This window comes from Panthera leo, chromosome D4 (assembly GCF_018350215.1).
Source record: "Panthera leo isolate Ple1 chromosome D4, P.leo_Ple1_pat1.1, whole genome shotgun sequence".
Taxonomy (NCBI): domain Eukaryota; kingdom Metazoa; phylum Chordata; class Mammalia; order Carnivora; family Felidae; genus Panthera; species Panthera leo.
The window spans coordinates 43,243,520-43,267,806 of NC_056691.1; the positions used below are offsets into that span (position 1 = coordinate 43,243,520).

At 38.5% G+C, this 24,287-nt stretch overlaps 1 protein-coding gene and 1 pseudogene across 2 annotated transcripts in view; one reads left to right on the top strand and one right to left on the bottom strand.

Moving 5' to 3' along the window:
* The window catches only part of ADAMTSL1 (ADAMTS like 1), a 378,657-nt gene that overhangs the window by 112,341 nt on the left and 242,029 nt on the right, over positions 1 to 24,287 (top strand). For both annotated transcript variants that reach the window (XM_042913347.1, XM_042913348.1), the window contains exon 5: positions 15,189 to 15,315. In XM_042913347.1, coding sequence (XP_042769281.1) covers positions 15,189 to 15,315 — 127 coding nt within the window. The remainder of the gene's footprint in view (positions 1 to 15,188; positions 15,316 to 24,287) is intronic.
* Positions 7,624 to 7,895, bottom strand: LOC122205190 (annotated as a pseudogene).

Sequence of the window (24,287 nt, forward strand, 5' to 3'; positions counted from 1 at the left end):
TTCTGTGCTCGTTTTTAAGGTAGTTTTAGAAAACTGACTAAAAACCAATTATACCTATTACAAAAATTTGAATCCTAAAATATGTTGAGATTTAAATGTAAATTTTTAGACATATGCTAAGTATCAAATTCCGTCGGATTTGAAATTTATAGTTTCAGCTGATTTTAAACTAGGACTATTATAGGAAAGAATAATAGTTCATTTTTATGAATGTGAGTGGGTGACTAGTGGAATTTTCTTGATCTTTCTCAATGGGAAAAATGTATGCAGTCATTTCTTTTTATTTCAGGGCCTTTGAGTGAATTTGGTTTTGTCTAAAATGAAAGAAAGGGCAGTTTATTTTTGCCACAGTCAGTATTGTAGTGATTCAGCGAAATACAACCGATTATCATAAACTCACAAGCCTAGATAGAGTTTGAAAGGGTGACCAAGTGGATAACCGTCAGTCTTCTTCCCACTCAATCCAGTCACCACATCCAGAGGCTGACCTAACATCAGATTTAGGAAATATAGAGCCCATTAAAAATCAGTAAGTCCATGTTTCTCTTACAACTTTGTGACTGCTATTTGATTGGTTTATTGCTAATTCTGATTGAGAAACCATTCTAATTCCCAGTTTTGAGCAGGCTACTTTTCCTTAAAAAAATAAATAAATAAAAATTTTAACTGATTTGTTTTGGTTTGCACATTCATATTCATTGCACATTTGTTCCCCGTTAACACAAATAGATTTTTTAATATTTCTTCGACCAACTAGATTTGCTGACTACTCACTTTCTTTCATTAAACTCAGCTGTCATATATTAACACATATATTAACATGTTCCTATGGGTGCAGACTCCCATGGAGAAAACAGGACCCCAAACTCTTGCTCCCACCTCTGAAAATATATTTTGCTCCAGACTTCAGGTTTTAGAAGACTGAATTTGAGAAATCTCTTTTGTGTTGACAAATAACGCTTAGTAATTGTTCTTCTCTTAAACATATTTGAAAGTGGTCTCGAATTAACTAGGTTAGTAGTCTAGAAGTAGAGCTAAGGAAGGATATTTTAAGAATCCTAAGCATTCTTCTATCATTTGAGTGGACTGCAGAGGACATTATTTGCTACTCCAACAGCAATCCCAGAGAGGCTTTTTACATTTCTAACAGAGTCCTTAAAAAGTCCCAATTATCATTTCCGGAAGAGTCAATCAAGCTTGCTGCTATTTCACTGGCCACTTTTGCAAGGTAGAGGGAAATTTAAAAAAATTTTTTTTTTCAATGAAGCTCTCTTGCTCTGCCCTCTAAAACAGAGTCTGTTTCTTCCACAGGATCAGGGTTATGATCTTACTTTATATTTGCTGTTGTCAGATCCAGAGGAACTCAAATGGATCTGAGCTCTTACAAACTTGACCCTGTACCTAGAACTGTGAGACAAGCAGTCTACAGGTGCTCAAGTCACCATGCCACCCTTTACAACCTCAGACACATTTTCACATATAGGAGCAGAATACCTCCCCTTTGCACAATGGCCACATATCCCCCCAAGGTAATCAGCACATATGGCCCAATAACTATGGGGACTATAAAACAGAAGGTTTGAGAGTAGAATTATCCCAGAAATTCCAGGACATATATCAGAGTTGTTAAGTGGTAGGCCCTGTAGTAGATCTTCTTCTGTAAGCTATCACGTGAAATCTTTACAAGTATATAAAGTAGATTGATCATCCTCTTATAAGTCATGAGAGAACTGAATCTCATAGTGAACGTGTGTGATATATTCAAGCAAATGTACTAATTATCACATTCAGGTTGAGTTGTTTGTTCCCCCCGCCACGATGTCATGCTGCCTCTCTCATGAGTTAGGGCTATACAACACATAGATTCTTTATATAAGTAATGATATTCCAGGAGTGAATGTGTGGATAAAAGACTGGGATGGGCACTATGGTCCTATTGGTCTTAAGTATAAAATTTCTAGATGGGGAGCAAATACTTTTAACAATTGTAAGACTCATGGTAGAACTGAGGATTATGTCATGGCTCTATTTGTTCCCTGAAAGAGTAAAACAATCAGAACAATTTTTTTTTTCATTAAAAGAAGTTTACTATCCCATCCAAATATTTTGTGATATGACTTGTTCCTCAGGGAATGATCTGAGATTAACAACCTTTAGTTTTTCAAACTGATTTGAAACTTTTCTGCCTTGTGCAAGTATGATAGCCGTATGGGACAGAAGTTTGGAGGCATTTTACAGATGATATTTTTATATAAACTCTTAGATAAACTCTGTTTTGATCCATTTTATCGGCTTTTACCCTAGGACAGAAATGTTAATGGAGAACTCAAGAAAGGAAAAAGGAAATGTCAGTTGAGGACATTTATGACTGACTTTGAATCAGAATACTAATAGCCCCACCCAGAAGCTTCACATTAGAATAAGGTCATAGGTTTTGGGAAGTAACTAGGAATTGACTTGAGAGCCAAGGAATGGTGGAAGCCGTCCTGGCTAGGGATCCCAGATGCTTGGATGGCTGTGGGACCAGAAGTATTTTGGGAGACAGATATGTCCCTCTTTACCTTTCCTTTTTTTTTCCCCTCTATCCTTGCCACACTCGTACAGGCAGCATACTACTGCTTTTTGGATATTGACTTCAGATAATATACCTAAACATGTGAGTGAGAGCATTGTTATTATATGCAGAATTTTGCTGACTTGTGGCCACATCTGGAATTTTGACCTCTTTAGATGTAAATTTTCACAGAATTTTCCAGAGCGATGTGTATGAGTGAGTTCTAACCATCATAGCAGAATGGCTACTTTGTGGTGACTTACTGAACAGACACATTCCAGTAAGATCCACATTTGTATCAGAGCAGAAGACCAGCTGCTATCTTTTCTTCTCAACAAAGGACTCTTGTGTTTGAACAAAAACTATGCATTATATGCCCAGCAGCAGAAGGGAGTCTGAGCAGTGATGTCAAAGTATACCATGATGTCACCACAATTCACAAAGAATTACAGTTAATGCCATGTGAAGTGAGGCCAAATTCAACACTTTCCCTCTTGGGCACTTCACAGTCTAAGAGACAGAAGCAAGGCCGGAGGTCACGCCTTTGTATAATTTTGTTTCGCATTCTCCAGACACCCTAATTTTGGAAGCAGGGGAGAGAAGAAGACAGCCTGTTAAAGTCCACTGACCATGTGCCGAGAATGAATTCTAGTCTATGTCTATACTAGGATAATTCTTAGAATTTCTACTGAAGACTACTAGACAAACAAATTTAACCAAAAGCAATATGCGAAAAAGTCCATATGTTTTTAGCAATAAATTTACACCACAATTTGGCCAGACCCTGAAATAAATAAGAAAGGAGAAAAATAAATTAGATCAGGAGCACCTAAGAAACATAATAAATGTTGGAAATAAGACTTAGTCATTCTCTTTTTCCATTTCAGGGTATGTTTACCCAGCCATTAAGTAGATTAAATTCTTGATCTCAAGAAAGGCAGTGCTGGAAAAACACTTAAAAATATTTGCAATCTAATAAATTCACTGCTCCTTCTATCAGCTGTCTCATACCCCTAACATTGACATCATTTTCTTCCATTTGCTTAATAATATAAAGAGTTAAACATCAGAGAACCAGTGGCAATCCCCCAGCATCTCTAGAACTGCAAGCATAAGCAAGCTAATAAGGAGCACAGGACAATATCTCTAGCTCAAATGGTAGAGAAGATAGAAATAAGACGCTTAAAAAACAGCACCTGGTCACATCTTATTGCAAGGAGTCCTCCTTTAGCCTTTAACCACAGAAGTGGTTAAAGTCCCTACCCTTTGATGAGAGTGTGGATGGGTAGGTTGGAGGTAGAGAAGGAATATGGTTCTGATCCAGCCAGATGACCAGCCAAAGGGCTAGAGCCCACACAGAGTAATGGGAGGAGTCAGGCCTAGCACTGTCCAAGCTAAAGTCCCTTTGGAAAAGCCAAAAATCAGGTGCTCAGGAGATCAAGTACAAAGTAAGCTTCCAGGTCCAGAGTTGATGTCAAAGCTAGGATGTGAAGCCTAGAGCACTGTGCCTAGTGGATAAAGAGGGAGACTCACTTGAAAATAATAAGCATTTATACCTTAAGGCAATTTTGGAGCAGTGCATGAAGGACTTGAAACACAGTAGGCAAAGTGACAAGTGGAAATCAAAGTAGAAGTTGTAGTACTATAAAATGATGCATCCATGGAGATATTTTTCTTTTTTGACCGAGAGCTCTTTTTTGATCTTTGGAACTAGTGGCAGAGAGTTTAAGTAGTATAAACTGTTATTATGTTCTAGGGTGGGATAAGGAGGAAAATTCTTTAAAACATAATCTCTCTCTCTCCCCACTAGCCTTGCCTATATACAGAATTCATTCATTCATTCATTCATTCAACAAATTTTTATTCATTGTTTGTTATATTATTAGACACTGGAAACTTGTGGTATTATATTCTAGGAGGAGATAGAAAATAAACAATAAACCTAATAAGCAAATTATATTATAAAAGAAGTGCCATAGAATGAAAAAAAAAAAAAAAACAGTGTGGAACATGGGTCTGGGATGCAGCTTTAAATAGTCTGATCAAAGTAGAGCTTATTGAGAAGATGAAAGTTAACAGCAAAGCTTAAAGGAGGCTTTAGTGGTGTCTATGAGAGAATATTCCAGGGGCACTTGGGTGGTTCTGTTGGTTGAGCGCCCGGCTCTTGATTTCAGTTCAGGTCATGATCCCAGGGTCATGGGATCAAGTCTTTCATGAGGCTCTGCCCTGAGTATGGAGCCTGCTTAAGATTCTCTCTCTCTTCCCCTTTTCCTGTCTCCCCTGCTTATACTCTCTCTGATTAAAAAAAAAAGAAAGAAAAAGAATGTTCCATCCAGAGGTGCTATCCTAAGACAAGAAAGTGCTATTTTTGAAGAACAACAAGAAGAGTGAGCCAGAAGGAGATAAGGTCACAGAGGTAACTCAGATGATAAAGGATCTTGTGGGCCATTGGAAGGACTGGTGAATCCAAGAGGAAATTGGGTAGGCCTACCTACCAGTGATTGGTAAACTCAGAGGAGAGACTGTTATGTATTGGGAAGCTCCCTTTGGAAAATCTTCTGGAGCAAATGGAATTAATGCCTTCACATAAAGTTTTTGCCCACATTGTGGTGTATTAGAGCATAGGACAGCTACACCTCATACATTTGGCCTGATAACCTGTAGGTATTTACCAGTGTTTCTCTGTGACATGTGTGAATCGCTGTTGAAAAAAAACCCAACAAATTTCTTTTTAAATCAATTCAATTGCTGCCTCAAAAAAGGAATCCTTCCCATTGAAAATATATTTTCAAAGCTACTGAAGGCAAAGATCCCACTTTTTCTTGATGCTCAATCTCAGTACTTAGAGCTGTAGGCTGATGTTGCTCTTGGCAGCAAGTTGTGGCCGACAGACATGTTCATCCTCATTCTTCCTGTCTCCTCATTGCCCTTCTAACCCCCAAGAGGAACACAATACATCATGGAATAGAGGAATCACTCACTGATGACATAATGCTACTCAGCTTGGATTTCAACTCTGGCAACATCAATTCACAGTAATGTGACCTTGGACAAGTTGTCAAATCTTCTTGAGTCTAAGTTTTATTTTTGTAAAATAGACATAATTTTAAGTAATTTTCAGGGATATTACAAGAATTAAATAATGTTAACTAGATTTATGGTGGTGATAATTTTGGAATATATATAAATTAATATTTATATTATGTCATTATGTTTTATACCTGAAACTAATGTTACATACCAATTATATCTCAATTTTTAGAAAAGAATTAAGTGAGAAGATATATATGGCAAATGTTTGGCAAACACTAGCTTACTCTCTCTTGTGTAGGTGGGTTTCCCTTCTTTCTCTACCTCCATACCCCTATGACCTTTAGTCTTAGAGATCTTACTCCTTTTCTGTTCTCAACTATTTTGAGGAAATTATCTGATTAAACCCATTCACCCTAGATTGGACTATGCCTACTACTTCTGTGTATTCCCCACAGCACCATAACAGCCAGCATAATGCCTTATGCTCAGTTGGTTTGGTTTAATTTAAGTATAATCAACAACTTCATGTGTTAGTCCTCCCAAGGGTATTTGAACAACAAACAAAGGACTCAACCAGTGGTTCCCAACTTTGTAACACAAAGGTGTTCTTTATTATTTTTTTCCTATGGGCCTTGTGTTTTGGAAGTTTCCATCTACTCAAAACACTGCGTGTATTAACTAATAATTTGTTTTCCCATTTTATGACTTAAATACCTGAGTATAAGTAAAAAAAAAAAAAATGCAGTAAAGATCTGGATTCAGCTTATTTGTGTAATGAGATGGTTGGGGGCTTGGGGGGCCTTATATGCTTTTATTGCAGTAAATATATTTCCATTAGGCCTTGAAAATACTAAACATAGCTCATGGACCACTATTAGCACCTTTGTGAATGGTCAGGGATTTTGTTTTCTCATATTAGGGAGGTGTGAAGCACAAGTGTAGATGGAGAGCATACCTTCCCATTTACTTCCTATATGTGTTTCCAAGCCACATGTACAGATGAAGCCACCTATCCATCCCTGTGCCTATGTCCTGCTCTGGTGGCAGTGGTCTTGATAAGAATAGTCAACTTTGTTATCACCATTCACCATTGTCATAATAAATATTATATTGTGTGTGTTTCCATGGTTCATAGAGATCCTACTATAACCTATAGTCAGAAATCCCAAGTTGGAATTGTGGTTTTGTTAGTCACCATCTTTGTTACCTTGGGGAAGTTGTTTAGCTTATATGAACCTCAGTGTTATAATCTGTACTTGAAATCATTCAAATCTTAAGAAAGTGTTAATTTTTTTTCTAAGCCAAACAGTATCCAGCTTTATTAAAGATACTTTCCGTAAACAATCATGGTATTGCAGGCAGGAAATGGGCAGATGGTCATTAACAGTATATAACAACTTTCAAACTCCATTTTTCAATGGACTACCAAAATCAGAATGCCACTGTAAAACCCAATGAAGTCTTCATTTGATGCTCTGAACAGGGAAAGTTTAGAGTGAAGGTTAACATTTCACGCTTAGCATATTGCTTAACAACTTTTCACAAGCTGACCCTGACTTTCGGGAAATGAAAATGGCAGAATTATCAATCTGAAGATCCACAAGCTAAAAAAAGAACTCTTTTAAGGGACTGGGAACCATTTCTTAGGCTCAGATTTCAGTAGGTCTTTGGGTTTAAGGGAGTCAAGTTGAAGGCAGAGAGGGAGATGAGGACAAAAAAATGAATTTTAGTTTTTCCACACCACAAAATATCTGTGCCAAGATGGCTAATGTGTGTCAACATCAAGGAGTCTCTTCTCCTGGGAACCAAGAGGAATTTTCTCAAAACTAGAAGAGACAGTTTTTTTCCCCTCATATCAATCTAGCTTCCAGGATATTCTATTAGTGACGTATGCCCTTCCCCCCAAACAACGAGTGTTCTGTGTGCTAATAACATAGCTTTAAAAAAAAATTCTGCATTTTTATAATACTTGATTAAAAATAGTATTTCAAATTGTATGATCACCAAAGTATACATTTATCAAAAATGCACACACTTCACTTGACATCTCTGGCACCTTTAACTTTCTGTGCCTCTTCTGTTTTGGCATCTCCGTTTTCTGCAGGGTTATTCCCATCCTTGCCAACATCAGCTTTCCCCCTTTTCCCTTTTGGGTACCTTCTACCCCTTCTTTGCAAGGACCTTTTTGGTCTTGGGCTCTGGCTTTGGAGGAGTAGGTTTAGTAGATCACCTTAGATTTTCTCTGGGACTCATCCTTTACCTTGGCTTTATCTCCATTAGCATCCCCATCAGCCTATCCCTTGACCATGGTGGCAATGGCAGCAGGGCACAGGCATTGGACACGGGGATGCAGCAGCACACAGACTTGGGTGGGTCCAGGGGTCTCTCCTCTTCTTCTTCACACTGTTCAAGAAGGTTATTTTTAAGAGAAAGATTTGTGTTGAATCATCCAAATGATAGTCAGCTGGTTCATTTTTCTGGCTCTGGAATAGTAAATTGGTGTAGTCTCCTCCAATGATAGCCATAGTCTATTGGATTTGACCTTCTAGAGTACAATGTCACTGAAGATTTGGGGCCACATAAAATCTCAGTGGCAAAGAGTGCTACAGTTGATTAGCAATGTCTGTCATGGGTCCTGGCAGGAAAAATAGATGCACGTGTGCCATATTTTTGCCAGCCCAGCCCTAAGTGGTATGAAGTCTATTCTTAGATGAAGTCTATCCATTAAAATGCTGTGTACCTAGATGATTTGTTTTGGCTTCTGAAAATTTGCTTTACCAAATGTTCCCTGACCACTAGAGTGCATCAAAGGTTATTAAAGAGCCAGTTCTTTGAAAGGTCTTATATTTATTTGTTCAGTTGTTATTGGGACATTATTACATGGCACTGTCTTTCAGAAAACTCACAGTAGATGTATATCTAGGATTTCAGTACTTTGAGTAGTTATGGTTCTCCTCAGCCAGTTTGTCATTCATTCATTACATAAATATTTATTAAGTGTCTACTACAAGGAACACATTATCCTTTACATTTTCTAGAAGATCCAGTAATGTTGTAACTCTTGCAATTGCTCATGTTTTCCTCTCTTCTAGGAAGCTCATTTTCAGACATGTAACCCACATCTAGCCAATGTGTACAACCTCAGTATGCATTCTGTGTAGTTCTCTCATTTCTGGCTTTAATTCATCTGTCTTACTTATTTTTCTGCTTGCCCCATATTCCCATTTGTGCTTGTATTTATTTTATTGTCTTGAATTATATATACATATATATACATATATGTATACATATATGTATATATATGTATATATATGTGTGTTTATATATGTATGTATATTTGCTGTAGATATTTTTGTAAAAAGGTAAAGCATAAACAAATCAATCAATATCTAAATTATTTGAAGGTGAAGTTGGAGATTACATCTTTCCTATTAGTGTAAATAGTAAATGAGTTATAAGTATGTAAGAGCTCACTCTTCCCCATAAAGTTCTATCTGAATTAAATAATTATAAATAAGAGCAGCTGTGATCAGATTTGCACAGTTAAGTTTTCCATATTTGTCTTTCCTTGTGCTGAAAATAAAGGGATTTAAAAGTTTCTTACCTCATGGTGTTGGATCAAGAAAAGCTTGACATCACTGGCTCAGTATTTGATGCTAGAAGTTGAGGTCCTTATGGGAAACCATTTGAATTGGGGCCAGCAGTGAACCCATCTAAGCACGTCAGTTTGGGGCATGGTATCGGCTTATGGATTGTGTTCATTTACATTCTCCAAATTATTCAGATGATAATCTTCCTTTTTCCTGTGGCTCCTAGTGAAGACATTTTATTATATATATTTCAGTGTCTAGAGAATTCCAGTCTTGTGGTCTGTCTGTTCACTCACTATTAGCTCTGTAAAATAAAGGGAGAAACCCCTATCAGCACACTCTATAGCCCTGATGCCTAAAATTGGCATGACGTGCTTCAAGTCTGTAAGCCAATTCGGATTGGATAGTATCACCCTAGTTTTTGTTTAAGGAGGGTTTTCTGCCCCCGCCCCCCCGAGTAAACCCTGAAGGAGAAGGAAGAAGAATCAGCAGTGGTAAGTGTATATGTTCTACTTAAACGTAGGATGGAGGACTGCACGTCTGTGTTTGTACATACGTACGTGAGTGTGAAAAGGGTACAATCAGGACAGAAAAGCAAAAGTTGATGACTGGCTAATGGTGTTTAAACAACAAAAGTATCTTGGAGCTTTTCACTTTTTATGTCACCTGAGATAAAATTTTGTTACCAAAAAGAAAAAAGAGAGAGAGAGAGCGTGCAACATTGTGCAGTCATTTCAGATGCAGAGAATAGACTGCTGTATCAAGTTGACACCTAGTAGCAGAATACGAATAAAATACATTAGGCCAGGGGCGCCTGGGTGGCTCAGTCGGTTGGGTGACCGACTTCGGCACAGGTCATGATCTCACGGTTTGTGAGGTCAAGGCCCACGTCAGGCTCTGTGCTGACAGCTAGGAGCCTGGAGCCTACTTCGGATTCTGTGCCTCCCTCTCTCTCTGTTCCTCCCCTGCTTGTACTCTGTCTCTCTCTCAAAAATAAATAAAGTAGGGGCGCCTGGGTGGCTCAGTCGGTTGAGTGTCCGACTTCAGCTCAGGTCACGATCTCATGGTCTGTGAGTTTGAGCCCCGCGTCGGGCTCTGGGCTGATGGCCCAGAGCCTGGAGCCTGCTTCCGATTCTGTGTCTCCCTCTCTCTCCGCTCCTCCCCTGTTCATGCTCTGTCTCTCTCTGTCTCAAAAATAAATAAACGTTAAAAAAAATTTTTTTTAATAAATAAATAAATAAAGTAAAAAAAAATACATTAGGCCAAAATATTCGGTTAGTGTTCCACCCTTTACAAAAATATTCTGTGTAGTTGCCAAAGTTATGAGTGGTCACTATCTCACTTTAATGTTTTGTCCAGAATGGGGTGGGCCTGGGAACTCAGTGACCTGAACATTGCCTTCTATGACACTTCACTAATAATGAGCATAGGTGCACTTGGGAAATAGTCTCTTAAAAATACTAGCCCTTTACTGTAATTCTTGTGCATGCATCAGGACAGAAGCTTCAGTTTGACCTGTAGTTGTCATTTATGATGTGTCTGTTCTTCTGGGTACGCAGATACAAACAAGCACACATACACACATACATGTGCATTTTTGTCTATGTGTGTGCTATCAATGACTGCAGTCTAAAGCTGCCTATCTGTAATCTACAATGCCTTCATTAACAAGCCATTATGTTTGCTATGTGTTTCATTGATTCACCAGCATTCACTGTGCATGTCAAATGTCAAACGCTGTGCCATACAGCAGAAGCACAAAGATTAATTAATGAAACACAGCCTCTCAAATAGCCCATGATCTGGTATGGAAACAGACATATTAATAGATTAAGCTCAATATAAGTTATACAACTACTTGAATTGGGTGTATATAAAAGAAACCCCAAAGTAATAATGGCTTAAGCACGTAAAGGATTTACTCTCTCACAAAAAAAGAAGTCAACTCGTCATCAGTCCAAGGGGAGTTCAAGAACCAAGCTCTTTCTTTCTGTTCTGCCATCCTTACTGCAAGGCTCCCATTCTTAGGATTGTCTCATTTTTCAAGATAGCAACTGGAGACAACAGGAAGGAAGGAGAGTGTTAGAGGGCAGGAGGGGCTATCTAAGTCAGCTCCTTTTTTTAAATTATTTTAATGTTTATTCATTTTTGAGAGAGAGAGAGCACAAGCTGGAGAGGGGCAGAAAGAGAAAGAGAGGGAGACACAGAATCCGAAGCAGGCTCCAGGTTCTGAGCCGTCAGCACAGAGCCCAATGCGGGGTTTGATCTCACAAATCGTGAGATCATGACCTGAGCCTAAGGAGGACACTTAACTGATTGAACCACCCAGGTGCCCTAATCAGCTTCTTTTAAGTAGACTTCCCAGGAGTCCCACACAACACTTTCACTTTTATTTCACTATTTACAAGTTGGTCACACAGCCAATGAAAAATACATTCTTTTAACTGGATATATTGCTACCCCCAAATAAAATTGAAGTTCTGTTACTGAGAAAAATAGGGAAGATGGATGTTGGGTGGCAACCAATAATCTCTGCCACATGGAGGTATGAACAAATGGCCGCATAGAGGATGCATAGAGGAATAAAGCCATTAGCTCTGGAACCTAAAAAAGGCTTTTTTGAGGAGGAGACACTTAATTTGAGATTTGAAGAATGAATAGGATTCTTCTAAATTAAGAATTTAAGAGAGCACTCTAGGCAGAAATAATAGTATGTGCAAAGGCACAGAGAGATCTGTCATTATAACTGCCAAATAAGCTCATTTCTATATATTTCTTTTTTCTCTGTTATTAATGATATCCCTCAGGGTAGTAGTTTAACTAATTTTTAATTAATCTAACAGTTATTCCAGATCAATAGATTGAGGCAGACTGAGATATGTCAATAATGATTTTTTTTTTATATAACTGCAAACAGTTTTCCACTTGGACCAAAATAACAACATTTTATCTGATGCTAAAATATTCCATGTTTTAAAAATAATTGAGTTAGAATATTTGGGCACCTTAAACAGGAATTGATACAAAGTAGGGAAAAGTGTGTCAGGGAGATGTTTGTCTTTTCAATTCTGAAGTTAAACAAAGCCCAGTTCGAACTCACTTGGTTCATATTCTGATGCCCATAAATCCACTTAACATCTGGTTAAGTTAGCCTTAACGTATGTCACCTTCTATTTAGATGCTCCTATTAGGCTGTCACTTTGGACCTGTGAAGCTGGATTGTTCTTTTCTTAAAATGGCTTTGGAGCCATAAGAAATCTTTAGGATTAGAGAGAGATTTTCATGGTAATCTCCTATTTGGCTCTTTAGGTACATGAGAGACTGCTAAAATTTTTCCAGAGAAAGTTAAATATGTTGAGGAACCTGTAATTTATTTAGTTTAAAGAGTAAACCCAGTTATTTTTGAGACACCTGAGAGTGTAAATTCCCACTCCCACTGCCTATCACCCTTCCATAGTGCTGAGTATCTTGTAAGATTAGGGTCATCTCTTTCCAACCCTAAGGAACAGATGAATCAATGGTTCTTTGAATACTGCCTAAATTAAGACTGCCATCCATGTTTTTCCAAAGGATTCAGCCCTATTAAGGCAATCAGATGGTTTAGTCTTCTGACATTTTTGCTTTTGTTTTTTGCCAACTTTGGTTTTTTGTTTTTTTTTTTTTAATTTTTTTTTCATTTATTTTTGGGACAGAGAGAGACAGAGCATGAACGGGGGAGGGGCAGAGAGAGAGGGAGACACAGAATCAGAAACAGGCTCCAGGCTCTGAGCTGTCAGCCCAGAGCCTGACGCGGGGCTCGAACTCACGGACCGCGAGATCGTGACCTGGCTGAAGTCGGACGCTTAACCAACTGCGCCACCCAGGCGCCCTGCCAACTTTGGTTTTGAATTACTTTCTAACTAGCTAGTTACTGCACATGACTGACGTGCAGTAAATCTCACAGCAGCACTCCCCTTTCGTCTAGTTAACTCTGGCATCTCATTCATATCCCAGCTCAGAAGACTCTTCTTCAGGAAGACCTCTGACCTTCCTAACCAGATCAAATTCTCCATATCTTATGTTCTCAGGGTATCACGTATCTGCGTTTTATAGTTTGAATCACGATTATCATTTTACATTTTTTGTGTGTGATGCTTTGAGTAATATGTTCCTCCACTACTAGACTCTAAGTCCCATGGGGGTAGGCCCTTTGTGCTTAAATCACCATTGGATTTTGCTCCTATCACAGTGTCTGGCCCATAGCAGGTCTTGGTCATTGTTGGCTAAATGATTAAATGATTTTTTTTTTGTTTTTTGTAAATAAGTTACTTCTGGACTCCCATTTCACACTGCGCTCAGAATACAACTCAGCTCCTATGTGGATTCGTCTACAGAAAGTTTTTGAAAATAATTTTACTGCAGCTCCATAGAAACATACCAAGGAAGTCGTAGGCCAGCATGTGCTGGCTCTGCAGGGATGAAGCTTGGGTGAATTCTGACGTGGCCTCACTGCAACCTGTGAACATATTGAGGTGAATTGCAGCCTGACCACAGTGAACCCCTAGGACAGAGCCAAACCACCTTTGCTCCCCACATAAGGCTGGGCGGTGTGTTTTCCTGACAACTTTGTATTTCAAACAATGTACAATTGTTGAAGGAGTTACTGCCTTGTCATCTATTTTAAAAGTTTCCTGTATATGTATGATGTGTATAAAAATACACATTACGGCATTTTAAAATGCAGCACATGTATAATGCATTGCTAAATAATTGTATTTCTCAAACCTTTGCCTAAACGTGTGTTTGCAATTATTAATTAAAGGCACAAAAGGAAAATCAAGCCTCAAAGAAAGGTCATATTAACAATCAGATTTTTGAAGGACGAAATGGATTGTGGAGACTTTCTGGAGAGAAGCCCCTTCCAATGCCCTACAGTTTTCATTTGACTTTTGTCAAAGACAATAGTTGAAATCATTTGGAAGTGAAATAAGTCTTTTGATATTAGCTCTAACTAGAACTATAGAGATACAACCTGATACAGTTTGGATTTGAATTTTTTAACTTGAACACTGGAGAGGAAAGAAAGAATAAAAGTACAAATGAGTTTGTCCATATACTTGATTAAGTGCTTGTGATTTTGTTAAGCCTGATTTGGACCAAGCATAAATGTTTTGTTAGATGTGTTTAGAACTCAGCTACTTATTAGCAAAGTAACCTTGGCAAGATTCATGGCTTCAGCTATAAAATGGAGAGATACCTTGCCTAATTGTTCTCAGAATTAACAAGATACTTGTGCCTGGTACATGACATGGCCAGGCAAAAAAGGGCCTCAGTATTAGTCCTATCTGCTGCCTTCCACATCAACCCTCCTCTCCTACCACACATACATACAGTGATCTTGCCTCTGCCAGATGATTCTGTGATTGTCTCTTAGTTGTGCTATAGAAAGGGAAGTATTTTCATTATCATTCAGCAAATATCTATTAAGGGCTTATATTTTGCCAGTATTCTTCTAGTTGCTTGGAATACATCAATGTACTCCAATGGACCCCATATATAAAACCCCTTCCCTTACACAGCTTACAGCCTAAGGAACATATGGAACATGAAAATAATTCTTGGAACTTTTCCTGCTACAGTTACTTCATGATTGTATTTTTGTAGTTTTCGTGAATCATAATTATTGACAGTGGGAATGATTTTTTAATGAGGACTCTATAATATCAATAGTTGAAGATTTCCTTTCTCCCTCACCTTCTCCCCTGCCTCTTTTCTATCTCTCTCCCTCTGTCTCTCTGTTTCTCTCTCTCCACCCTTCTTTCTGTTTATATATTTAAACTGTAAAAACATCGTTACCTGTTTTCTTCCCTAGCTTGATTGAAATTCCAGCTGAATTCATTCCCCTTTATGGGAAGCATGTTTTATGCTTCCTCAGAATTGAAGGGAGGGTCATTTAGTGGTTGATGATGGGCCTCACAATGGATCCCTACAGTGAGCACCTGGTTGAATTATACATCTCTCTTTCCTGTTAGATTGTTGGCTGTGATCACCAGCTCGGAAGCACCATGAAGGAAGATAACTGTGGAGTCTGCAACGGGGATGGGTCCACCTGCCGACTGGTCCGAGGGCAGTACAAATCCCAGCTCTCTGCAACCAAATGTAAGACACGACAAACATGGGGCAATCTTTGGGTTTGTTGTCTAATTCATCTCCCCTGATTTCATGCTGGCTCCCCTCAGCATCTAGGGAATAACGCCACCACCAAAATGAATACGAACCTGAAAATGTTGTAGAAAGCTTCATGTTCCTGCTTTGTGTATTAGTGTAGGTAGACCAAGTCAGGTAACCCATTGCAACCCCAAGGAGGAAACTTTTCCTTGGTGGTGCAACAGGAGTGAACTATACATGGATCAGGACACACTCTATTTATAAACGTAGACATGCAATTTGCTGCCCACAATGAGGATGGGCTGCATCCAAACCTCAGCCTGATATGTAGTCTGGTGTGCCTGGTGGAATACAGCAGGGAGAGTGTGCAGACCTAAACAAATTCACTTCTACCACTGTGAAATCATGCTGCCTTCCTTTACAAAATGACCTTTTATTGGTGCTGATCACAGGTTCTTTCAGAATTAATATTGGGCAGCGATTATGTGAAGCCATTTTTTGACTCTTGTGTCTTAGCCTCTCTATACAATCACAGTAAATGTATGGTTATTACAATATGTGCTGAGAGCTTTGCATGATCATCTCATTTTACCCTTATAACAACCATTTAGCAAGGGGTTGCTTATTCTTATATTATGAATAGGATAGCTGAAGCTTAGATAGATTATGTGACTTGCTCAGAGTAACACAACTCTCCAGTAGTAGAGCCAAGATTCGAGCCCAGAGTCCAATTCCAGAACCTAAGCACTTATTCATTCCTCTAAACTGTCCCACAACCCTGCTGACTGCTTCCATGGTGGGACGTTTGAAAGCAATTAGATGGATCAAGACAAGGTACCTCAGATGTCTGCCCAGCTGGGTCTTACTAGGGGAGATGGTATATGTTCTCATGATACCTAAGATAACAACACAGTCACACAGCAATCCAGATCATTTTACAATACAATGTCCTCTGTGATGGTCACTGCTCTAGGTACTGCATCCGATATAGATAGAAATAAGGCAGCTCTTGGGGTACCTGGGTGGCTCAGTCGGTAAAGCATCCAAGTCTTGATTTTGGCTCAGGTCATGATCTCACAGTTCGTGAGATTAAGCCCTGCATCAGGCTCCATGCTGACAGCATGGAGCCTGATTGGGATTCTCTCTCTCACTCTCTCTCTCTCTCTCTCTCTCTCTCTCTCTCTCTTTCTCTCTCTCTCTCTCTCTCTCTCCCTCCCTCCCTCAAAATAAATAAATAAACATTAAAAAAAAGAAATAAGGCATCTCTTGTACTCTAAGACATATATTTTTAGAATGATCTGACCTTGCTTGGTATACTGTCTCCAGATTTTGCCATTATCCAGAAGCCTTTAATAGATCTTTGAGTATCTTTGCATGTGTCTCCCCTGGCTTGGGAACTGAGAAGGAATATCTTTACTGAATGTGGTTTTTTTCTCTCTACTTGTTGACTAGCTGGGAAAAAACAGTTGACATTTGGTGGGGTCTGTGACTTTAATGGACTTGGGTCAAGAAAAAAGGCAGTGTGTGCTAGAGAATTATTCCCAGAAGTCAGAAAAAGGCAGTTTGCTCAAAGGAATAGGCTCTAGGGAAGAAAAGGTAGTAGCCAGAAAGACTAGGGACTTTTAAACACCAGAAACATTGGAGGCACCAGCTCAGGGAACTCTACATTCTAACACCCCTGCAGGCAGTGAAAAATGTGAATCTGTGGGGGAGAGAGACTCTGGCAGAGAAAATGAAGGATGAGGTAAGTTAGACATTGATATAGTGCATTCAGGTGAGATTTTTTTCTTTCGTATGTTGGTAGCTTCTTTCTATAAGATGAAAAATTAAAGAATTTGGAAGATGAAAACCAGAGGATAGAGGCATAATTCTTTTGTAAATCTCTGAAGTCATGGTGGGATATTTGAGGGAGGGGGAAAGCTACATTTTAAAAGTCACTTATATGGAAAACAAACCCTAGAAGAGTTAAAGTCTTTCTAATTATTTATGTCACATAATTGAATCAATGCTTGTTATCTAGGAATCTAGGAATTTCTGCTAGGCACAAAAAAAGGAGATTGCTCTGTCTTGTGCAGTAATTGCTCTGTAGCAGGGGCAGGCGTAAGGGTAGGCAATCTTCCTTGCATTCCCATTCATGTTATCTGCCTAAACACTCTGCCTGGATAGATAGTCCTCTTACCCTCCTGTTAGGGTGTCATCAGGGACCTCTGGGGCCTGAATCACTGGAACAATGTGGAGAAGCTCTGAAAGAACAAATTGAAGCAAACTAAGGGCCATAAGTCATCCCCAGGTCTGCCAACAGGTATTTCAATGAAAAGCACTCAATTCAGGACCAAGAATAGGTAAATTATATAATACACAACCTGATGATTATCCATAATGACAAAACACAATTGATTCATTTACCTTAGCACTGACGATGCCTCATGACAAAATGATTTATCTGAATAAAGCCCAACATATGCATGTACCTCGCCACAATGTATAGCAGATGCTGAACAAACTGCCTCCTTTACGTTTTCTCCACCCCAGAAGAATCTTCCACCCTATATTTACAGACTGTGAGTGACCCACAGGCAGGGAAGATTAGGCTGCTCTGCGGGGCCCAGTGTGCTGGCCAGGTGAGCAGTTCCCCACCCGTGAAGGCCTGGAGGAGTTGTGCCAGATCTGTCCCCTGCACTCTGCCAAAAGGCACTGTAAGCCAGCCACATGCTCTCTTCGAACTCCTAGCACTCAGATTCCCCACATTGAACTCATTTTCTTCTGAACTTATATCCAAGATTTTTTTAATGTTATCAAGCCTTGGGGGAACAAAGAGAAAACAGAAGAGTGGAGAAAGACCATGGCGGGAAGTGCCAGAAGGAAAAAGAGAAGTAGGAGAAACTTATCCAATGGCTGCCATTTGCTGGCACATAAAAAAGAAACCATCTTTGTATCAAAAGACATTATAATTGCCTAATACAAATACAGACAAGAAAGAGAGATCAAGGCACATTTTCCCCTTTTTTAAAGGCAAAGGCTGTCCACTGATAGCATTCATTCTTTCCATTTTTCCCGGTCACTTCAACTTCCCAGCCCAACAAAAAAGAATAAGTTTAACTAACATTAACTTTTGATTCTTGAAATTAAAGGCTCATTTTCTTGCAAATTGTATTGGCTTGTACCCTATTACATATTTTCCAAGTGTATGCAATCTATACTTAGAACTAAAGCCAGCCTATTTGCTATCAATTTAATATCTCCAGCTTTGCAAACCTCTCATATGAATTGGTGTGTTTTGAAATCACCTGGATAGCCTAAGGCTCCTGAGGGACAGAAAGAAAAACAAAAAACAAAAAACAAAAAAACAGACAAAACAAATAACTAAATAAAATGTGTGTGTGTCATATGGTGGTAGGAGTCTTGGAAAAAAGTAAAGCAGGGAAGGACAGGAGATAGGGATGGGCTGCCAGCCAAGTGTGTTACAGGGAGTTGCAATACTCAACAGGTTAGTAAGAAAAGGACTCACTGATAAGGTGGCATCTGAACCAGGATCTGAGGTCACCATGCAAAAGTCAAGGGAAAGAGATTTCCAGTCATAGAGAAAAGCAAGTACTAAGGCCCTGAGGTAGACACATCCTTGGCATATTTCTGGAAGTGCAAAGAAGCTAATTTGACTAAAGTAAAGTAAGTTTAAATTTTTTTTAACATTTTTTCATTTTTGAGAGTGAGAGAGACAGAGCATGAGTGGGGGAGGGGCAGAGAGACAGGGAGACCCAGAGTCAGAAGCAGGCTCCAGGCTCTGAGCTGTCAGCACAGGGCCCGACGCAGGGCTCGAACTCACAAACCATGAGATCATGACCTGAGCCAAATTCTGACACTCAACCGAGCCACCCAGGTGCCCCTAAAGTAAAGTAAGTTTAAAGACGACTAGAGGAAATCATGAAAGCAGCAGCGTTGTGAGACAGGCTGAAGAATGGCACAGATATTGCAGGATTTTGTAAGGATTGTGGCTTTTAGTCAGAATGAGATGAGAATTAACAAGAGGATTCTGAGTAGAGGAATGACTTGATTTATTTTTAAAAGCATTATTCTATCTACTGTGTTGGGAATAGACTACAGTTGGTCCAACTATGGAAGTAAGAAAAGTGGTCAGGAGGCTGTTACAGTAAGCCAGTCCTGGAATGATGACAACTTAAACCAAGGTAGGAGTGATAGAGGTGTTAAGTGATTCAATTCTGAATATACTGCATTTCTTTGAATCTAAAACATCACTGATTAAAAGATGTGCCAGTATTTTATGCACCACAAGAAAGAAAATTAAAAGACTGTGACACAATGCCTCCTGACAACTTAGGGTTCTTATTTGATAGCTCTTAAACAATCTACTTGAGATTTAAACATTTTTTAACATTTTTAAAAATTATTTTAGAGAGAAGTGAGAGTGAGGGAAAGAGACAGAAAGAGAGAGATTCTTAAGTAGGCTCTACACTCAGCACAGAGCCTGACTCGAGGCTCAATCCCACAACCCTGCAATCATGACCCAAGCCAAAATCAAGAGTCAGACGCTCAACTGACTGAGCCACCCAAGTGCCTCTAGGTATGGATTTCTTAAAAACTATGTATTACTCATACATACAGAAAACCTGAAATAAATTCATAAGTTGGTAAATAAGGCTAAAATAAAACTTTTTGTCAAATTTCAATTTCTTTTTAATCATTTTGGACTCAATTTCCACATGTCATGGGGGTACTTGTAATACAGCATTTTTTTTTTTAAATTTATTTTTGGGACAGAGAGAGACAGAGCATGAACGGGGGAGGGGCAGAGAGAGAGGGAGACACAGAATCGGAAACAGGCTCCAGGCTCCAAGCCATCAGGCCAGAGCCTGACGCGGGGCTCGAACTCACGGACCGCGAGATCGTGACCTGGCTGAAGTCAGACGCTTAACCGACTGCTCCACCCAGGCGCCCCGTAATACAGCATTTTTAAATGAATCCATGAAAGAAATAAAATCCATTGGTACTGGATTATTTTTTTAACCAGCTGTATTGAGGCATAAATGACATACAATAAACTAGATATTTAAAGTGTTTAACTTTGTGCATATATCTGTGAAGCCATCTCCATGATCAAGTTCATAAACATATCCATCATCCCCCAAACTTTCTTGTGCCCCTTGTAATTCATCCCTTCTGCTCTCCTGCCTCTGTCCCCTGGCAACCACAGATCTTCTTTTTGTCACTATAGATTTAGTTGTCTTTTATATAAATGGAATTATACAATATATGCTATTTTCCAAATGGCTTCTTTCATTCACCATAATTTTTTTGAGATTCATTAATATTGTAGCATGCGTCACTAGTGTATAGTAATTCCAGTGTATGGACATACCGTAGTTTGTTTATCCATTCACCTGTTGACAGAGAGGTTGGGTTGTTTTCACTTGGGAGGTCTTATAAATAAAGCTGCTGTGAATAGTCATATACACATTTTCATATGGACATATGCTTGCATTTCTCTTGGGTAAATTCCTGGGAGTATAATAATGGCTAGATCATATGGTAGGTATATACTTACCATTTTAAGAAACCGCCAGACAGTTTTCCAGAGTAGCTTACTATCTTGCATTTCTACTAACAATGTGTAGGAGTTTCAGTTGCTTCACATTCTTGCCATCACTTAATATTGCCAGTATTTTTTTATTTCAGCAATTCTAATTGGTGCATAGTAAGTAGTATATCATCATTGTTTTCATTTGCATTTTCCTGGTGACTAATGATGTTGAATATCTTTTCATTTTCTATTAGTTTCCAGTTGCTACTGTATCAAACTACCACAAACTTAGTGTCTTAAAGCAACACACTTGTTATTTTATGGTTCTGGCAGAAGTCTGAAATGGGTCTTGCTAAGCTGAGATCAGGACGTTAAGCAGAGCTCTGTTCCTTCTGGAAACTCTAAGAGTTCATTCATTTTCTTTGATCTTGCCTTTCTAGCTTGTTAGGTTATCTAAGTTGCTTGGCATTGTTAGAGCTTGCAGTGTAAAATCTTCACATCTCCTTCTACCTCCAATGTCTTCTTCCATCTCTCTCGTCCAATTTAAAGAACCCTTGTGATTACATTGGACCCACCCAGATAGTCCAAGATGATCTCTTTCTTTTATAGTCAGCTTATTACCAGTCTTAATTTCATCAGCAATCTTAATTCCCCCTTTCCACTTAACATAACATATTCATAGGTTCTGGGGATTAAAACATGGGCATCTCTGGTAGAGTGAGGGGGCAAAATTATGCTGCTACTACACAGGTGCTTATCTCTTCTTTGATGTGATGTTGGTTAAAGTCCTTTGCCCAGTTTTTAAATGGGTAGCTTGGTTTCCTACTAATGAGTTTTGAGAATTCTTTATGCATTCTGGGTACAAGTCCTTTGTCAGATATGTGATTTGAAAATATTTTCTCTCAATAGTTACTCTTTCCCCCCAAAACTTGCTTAATATTAGCTTTCATAGAGCAAAAACTTTTAATTTTGATAAAGACCAGTTATCAATTTTTTCTTTCCAGTACTGTGCCTTTAACATTGTATTAAAGAACTCCTTTCCTAATCCCAGGTCACAAATTTTCTCCTATATTTTCTTCTAAAAGTGTTACAGCTTTATATTTTAGCTCTGTATCAATGACCTATTTTCTGTTAATTTTTTTGTAAAGTATATCTTGGTATTATAAGATATATCTAGGTTATGTTTTTTGGTATTAGAAAGTCCAACTCTATCAGCCCCATTTGTTGAAAAGATGACCTATTCTGTCTTGAATTCCCTTTAAAACTTTGTCAAAAGTCCACTGGCCATTTGTGCATGGGTCTCTTCTTGGACTCTCTATTCTGCTCTATGTGTCAATCCTTCACCAGTACCACATTGTCTTGGCCACTATAGCTTTAAAGTAAGTCTTAAAATCAAGTAGTTTGATTCCTCAAACTCTGCCCTTCTTCTCAAATTCATTTGGCTATTCTGTTCTAATTCCTTTGCCTTCCCGTATAAATTTTTCAATCTGTTTGTCTATATCTATAAAAAAAATCCTGCTGAAATTTTGATTTACAATTTTGCTAATTCTATAAACTGGTATGTGGGGAGTTTAACCTATGAGCATTTCATGGCTACCCATTTCTTTAGGTCTTTTTTTTTTTCATTCCTTCCATCAGCTTTTATTGGTTTTCAGCATACATATCTGTATTTAGTTAAATTTGTACCTCTTTGAATTTTTTGCCCTATTGCGTGGTATTTTATTTCAATTTCCAATTGTGTATTGATAGTTTATTTTTGTCTGTTGTCTGTGTATTTTGCAAACTTGCTAATCCAATTACTAACTCTGAGAGTTTTTGGATTTTCTACATAAACAATCACATTGTTTTATAAATAAGGATGATTTACTTCTTCCTTATCATGTCATAAGCCACTTACTTATGTTTATGGCCTCATTGCCCTGGCAGGGATGTTCAATATGATGTTAAATAGAAGAAGCAAGAATGGATATCCTAATCTCTTTTCCAATTATAAGAGGGAAAGCATTCAGTTTCTTGCCATTGAGTATGAAGTTAGCTGTAGGTTTTTTGAAGATACCTTTTATCACATTGAGGAAGTTCTTATGTCTTCCTAATTTGCTGAGAGTTATTATGATGAATGGATGTTGAATTTCGTCATGCTTTTTCTGTCTCAAATGATGTGATCATGTGGTTTTTCTTCCTTAGACTTGTTGTGATGGATAATATTAATTGATTTTCAAATAAAGAAGCAGTCTTGCTTTCCTGGGATAAACTCTGCTTGGCCATAGTGTATTATTCTTTATATAGATTATTGGATATGATTTGCCAGTGTTTTGTTTGAGGGTTTTTTACATCTATGCTCATGAGAGATAGTTTTCTGTAGTGTTCTTTTCATACACCATCTTTGGGTACCTCATACAATGAGTTGGGAAGTGATTTCTCTGTTTTTTGGAAAAGGTTGCATAATATTGATGCTATTTCTTCCTTAAATGCTTTGCATCATTCACCATTGAAATTCTCTGGGCCTAGAGATTTGTGTGTGTGTGTGTACTTAAGTTCCTGAATATATGGAATAAAGTTATAGTAAATATTTTAATGTCTCTCCTGTGTTTTGATGGATTGACTTTTCCCTTCAGTATGGGCTGTAATTTTTTTGGCTCCTTTGCATACTGGTAATTTCTGACCTGATTCCGATATTGCAAATTTTATCTTCTTGGATACTAGATATTTTTGTATTCCTATACATGTTTTTGGGTTTTGTTCTGGAAGCAATGAAGTTACTTGGAATCAGTTTGATCTTTGGGGGTCTTAAAATTTGGTTGGCAAAACTAAAGCCATGTTTGACTAGTGCTAATTGTCCCCTACTACTAAAGTAAGACCCTTTGAATGTTCAGTGTCCCATGAATTATAAAGTTTTCTAGCCTGACTAGTGGGACAAGATACTATTCCCAGCCCTATCTGCATGCCAGATACTCATCTCTATAATTCTTTTGTGCTGTTATTTCCCTAGCCTCAGGTAGTTTCTTTATACCCATGTTCTGATTTGCATGGTTATGCTGCTGGTTACCCAAAGAGAATATTTTTAAATATATAATAGCATATATTATTAGTATGTCATGTAAATATTTTCCCCAGTTTTACTGAGAAATGACTGATACGTATCACTGTACAAGTTTGGGTGTACAGCATGATGGGAGAATACTCTTAAATCTCCAGAATTGTCTCTGTGTTGCTCTCTTCTCTCTGATAGTCTGTCATTCAAACTCCAGCCACTGATCTTTTTGGATTCTTGGCTTTGTCTCCTAAACTCAGGGAATCCTCCGGGCTTGGAGTTCCCACCTCCTGAGGGGCAGCCTGGAAAGTCTTTCAAAGCTGGGGCAATGTTAAGGCTCACCTACCTTGTTTCCTGATTCTCAGGGACTGCTGCCCTTATTTACTTGATATCCAG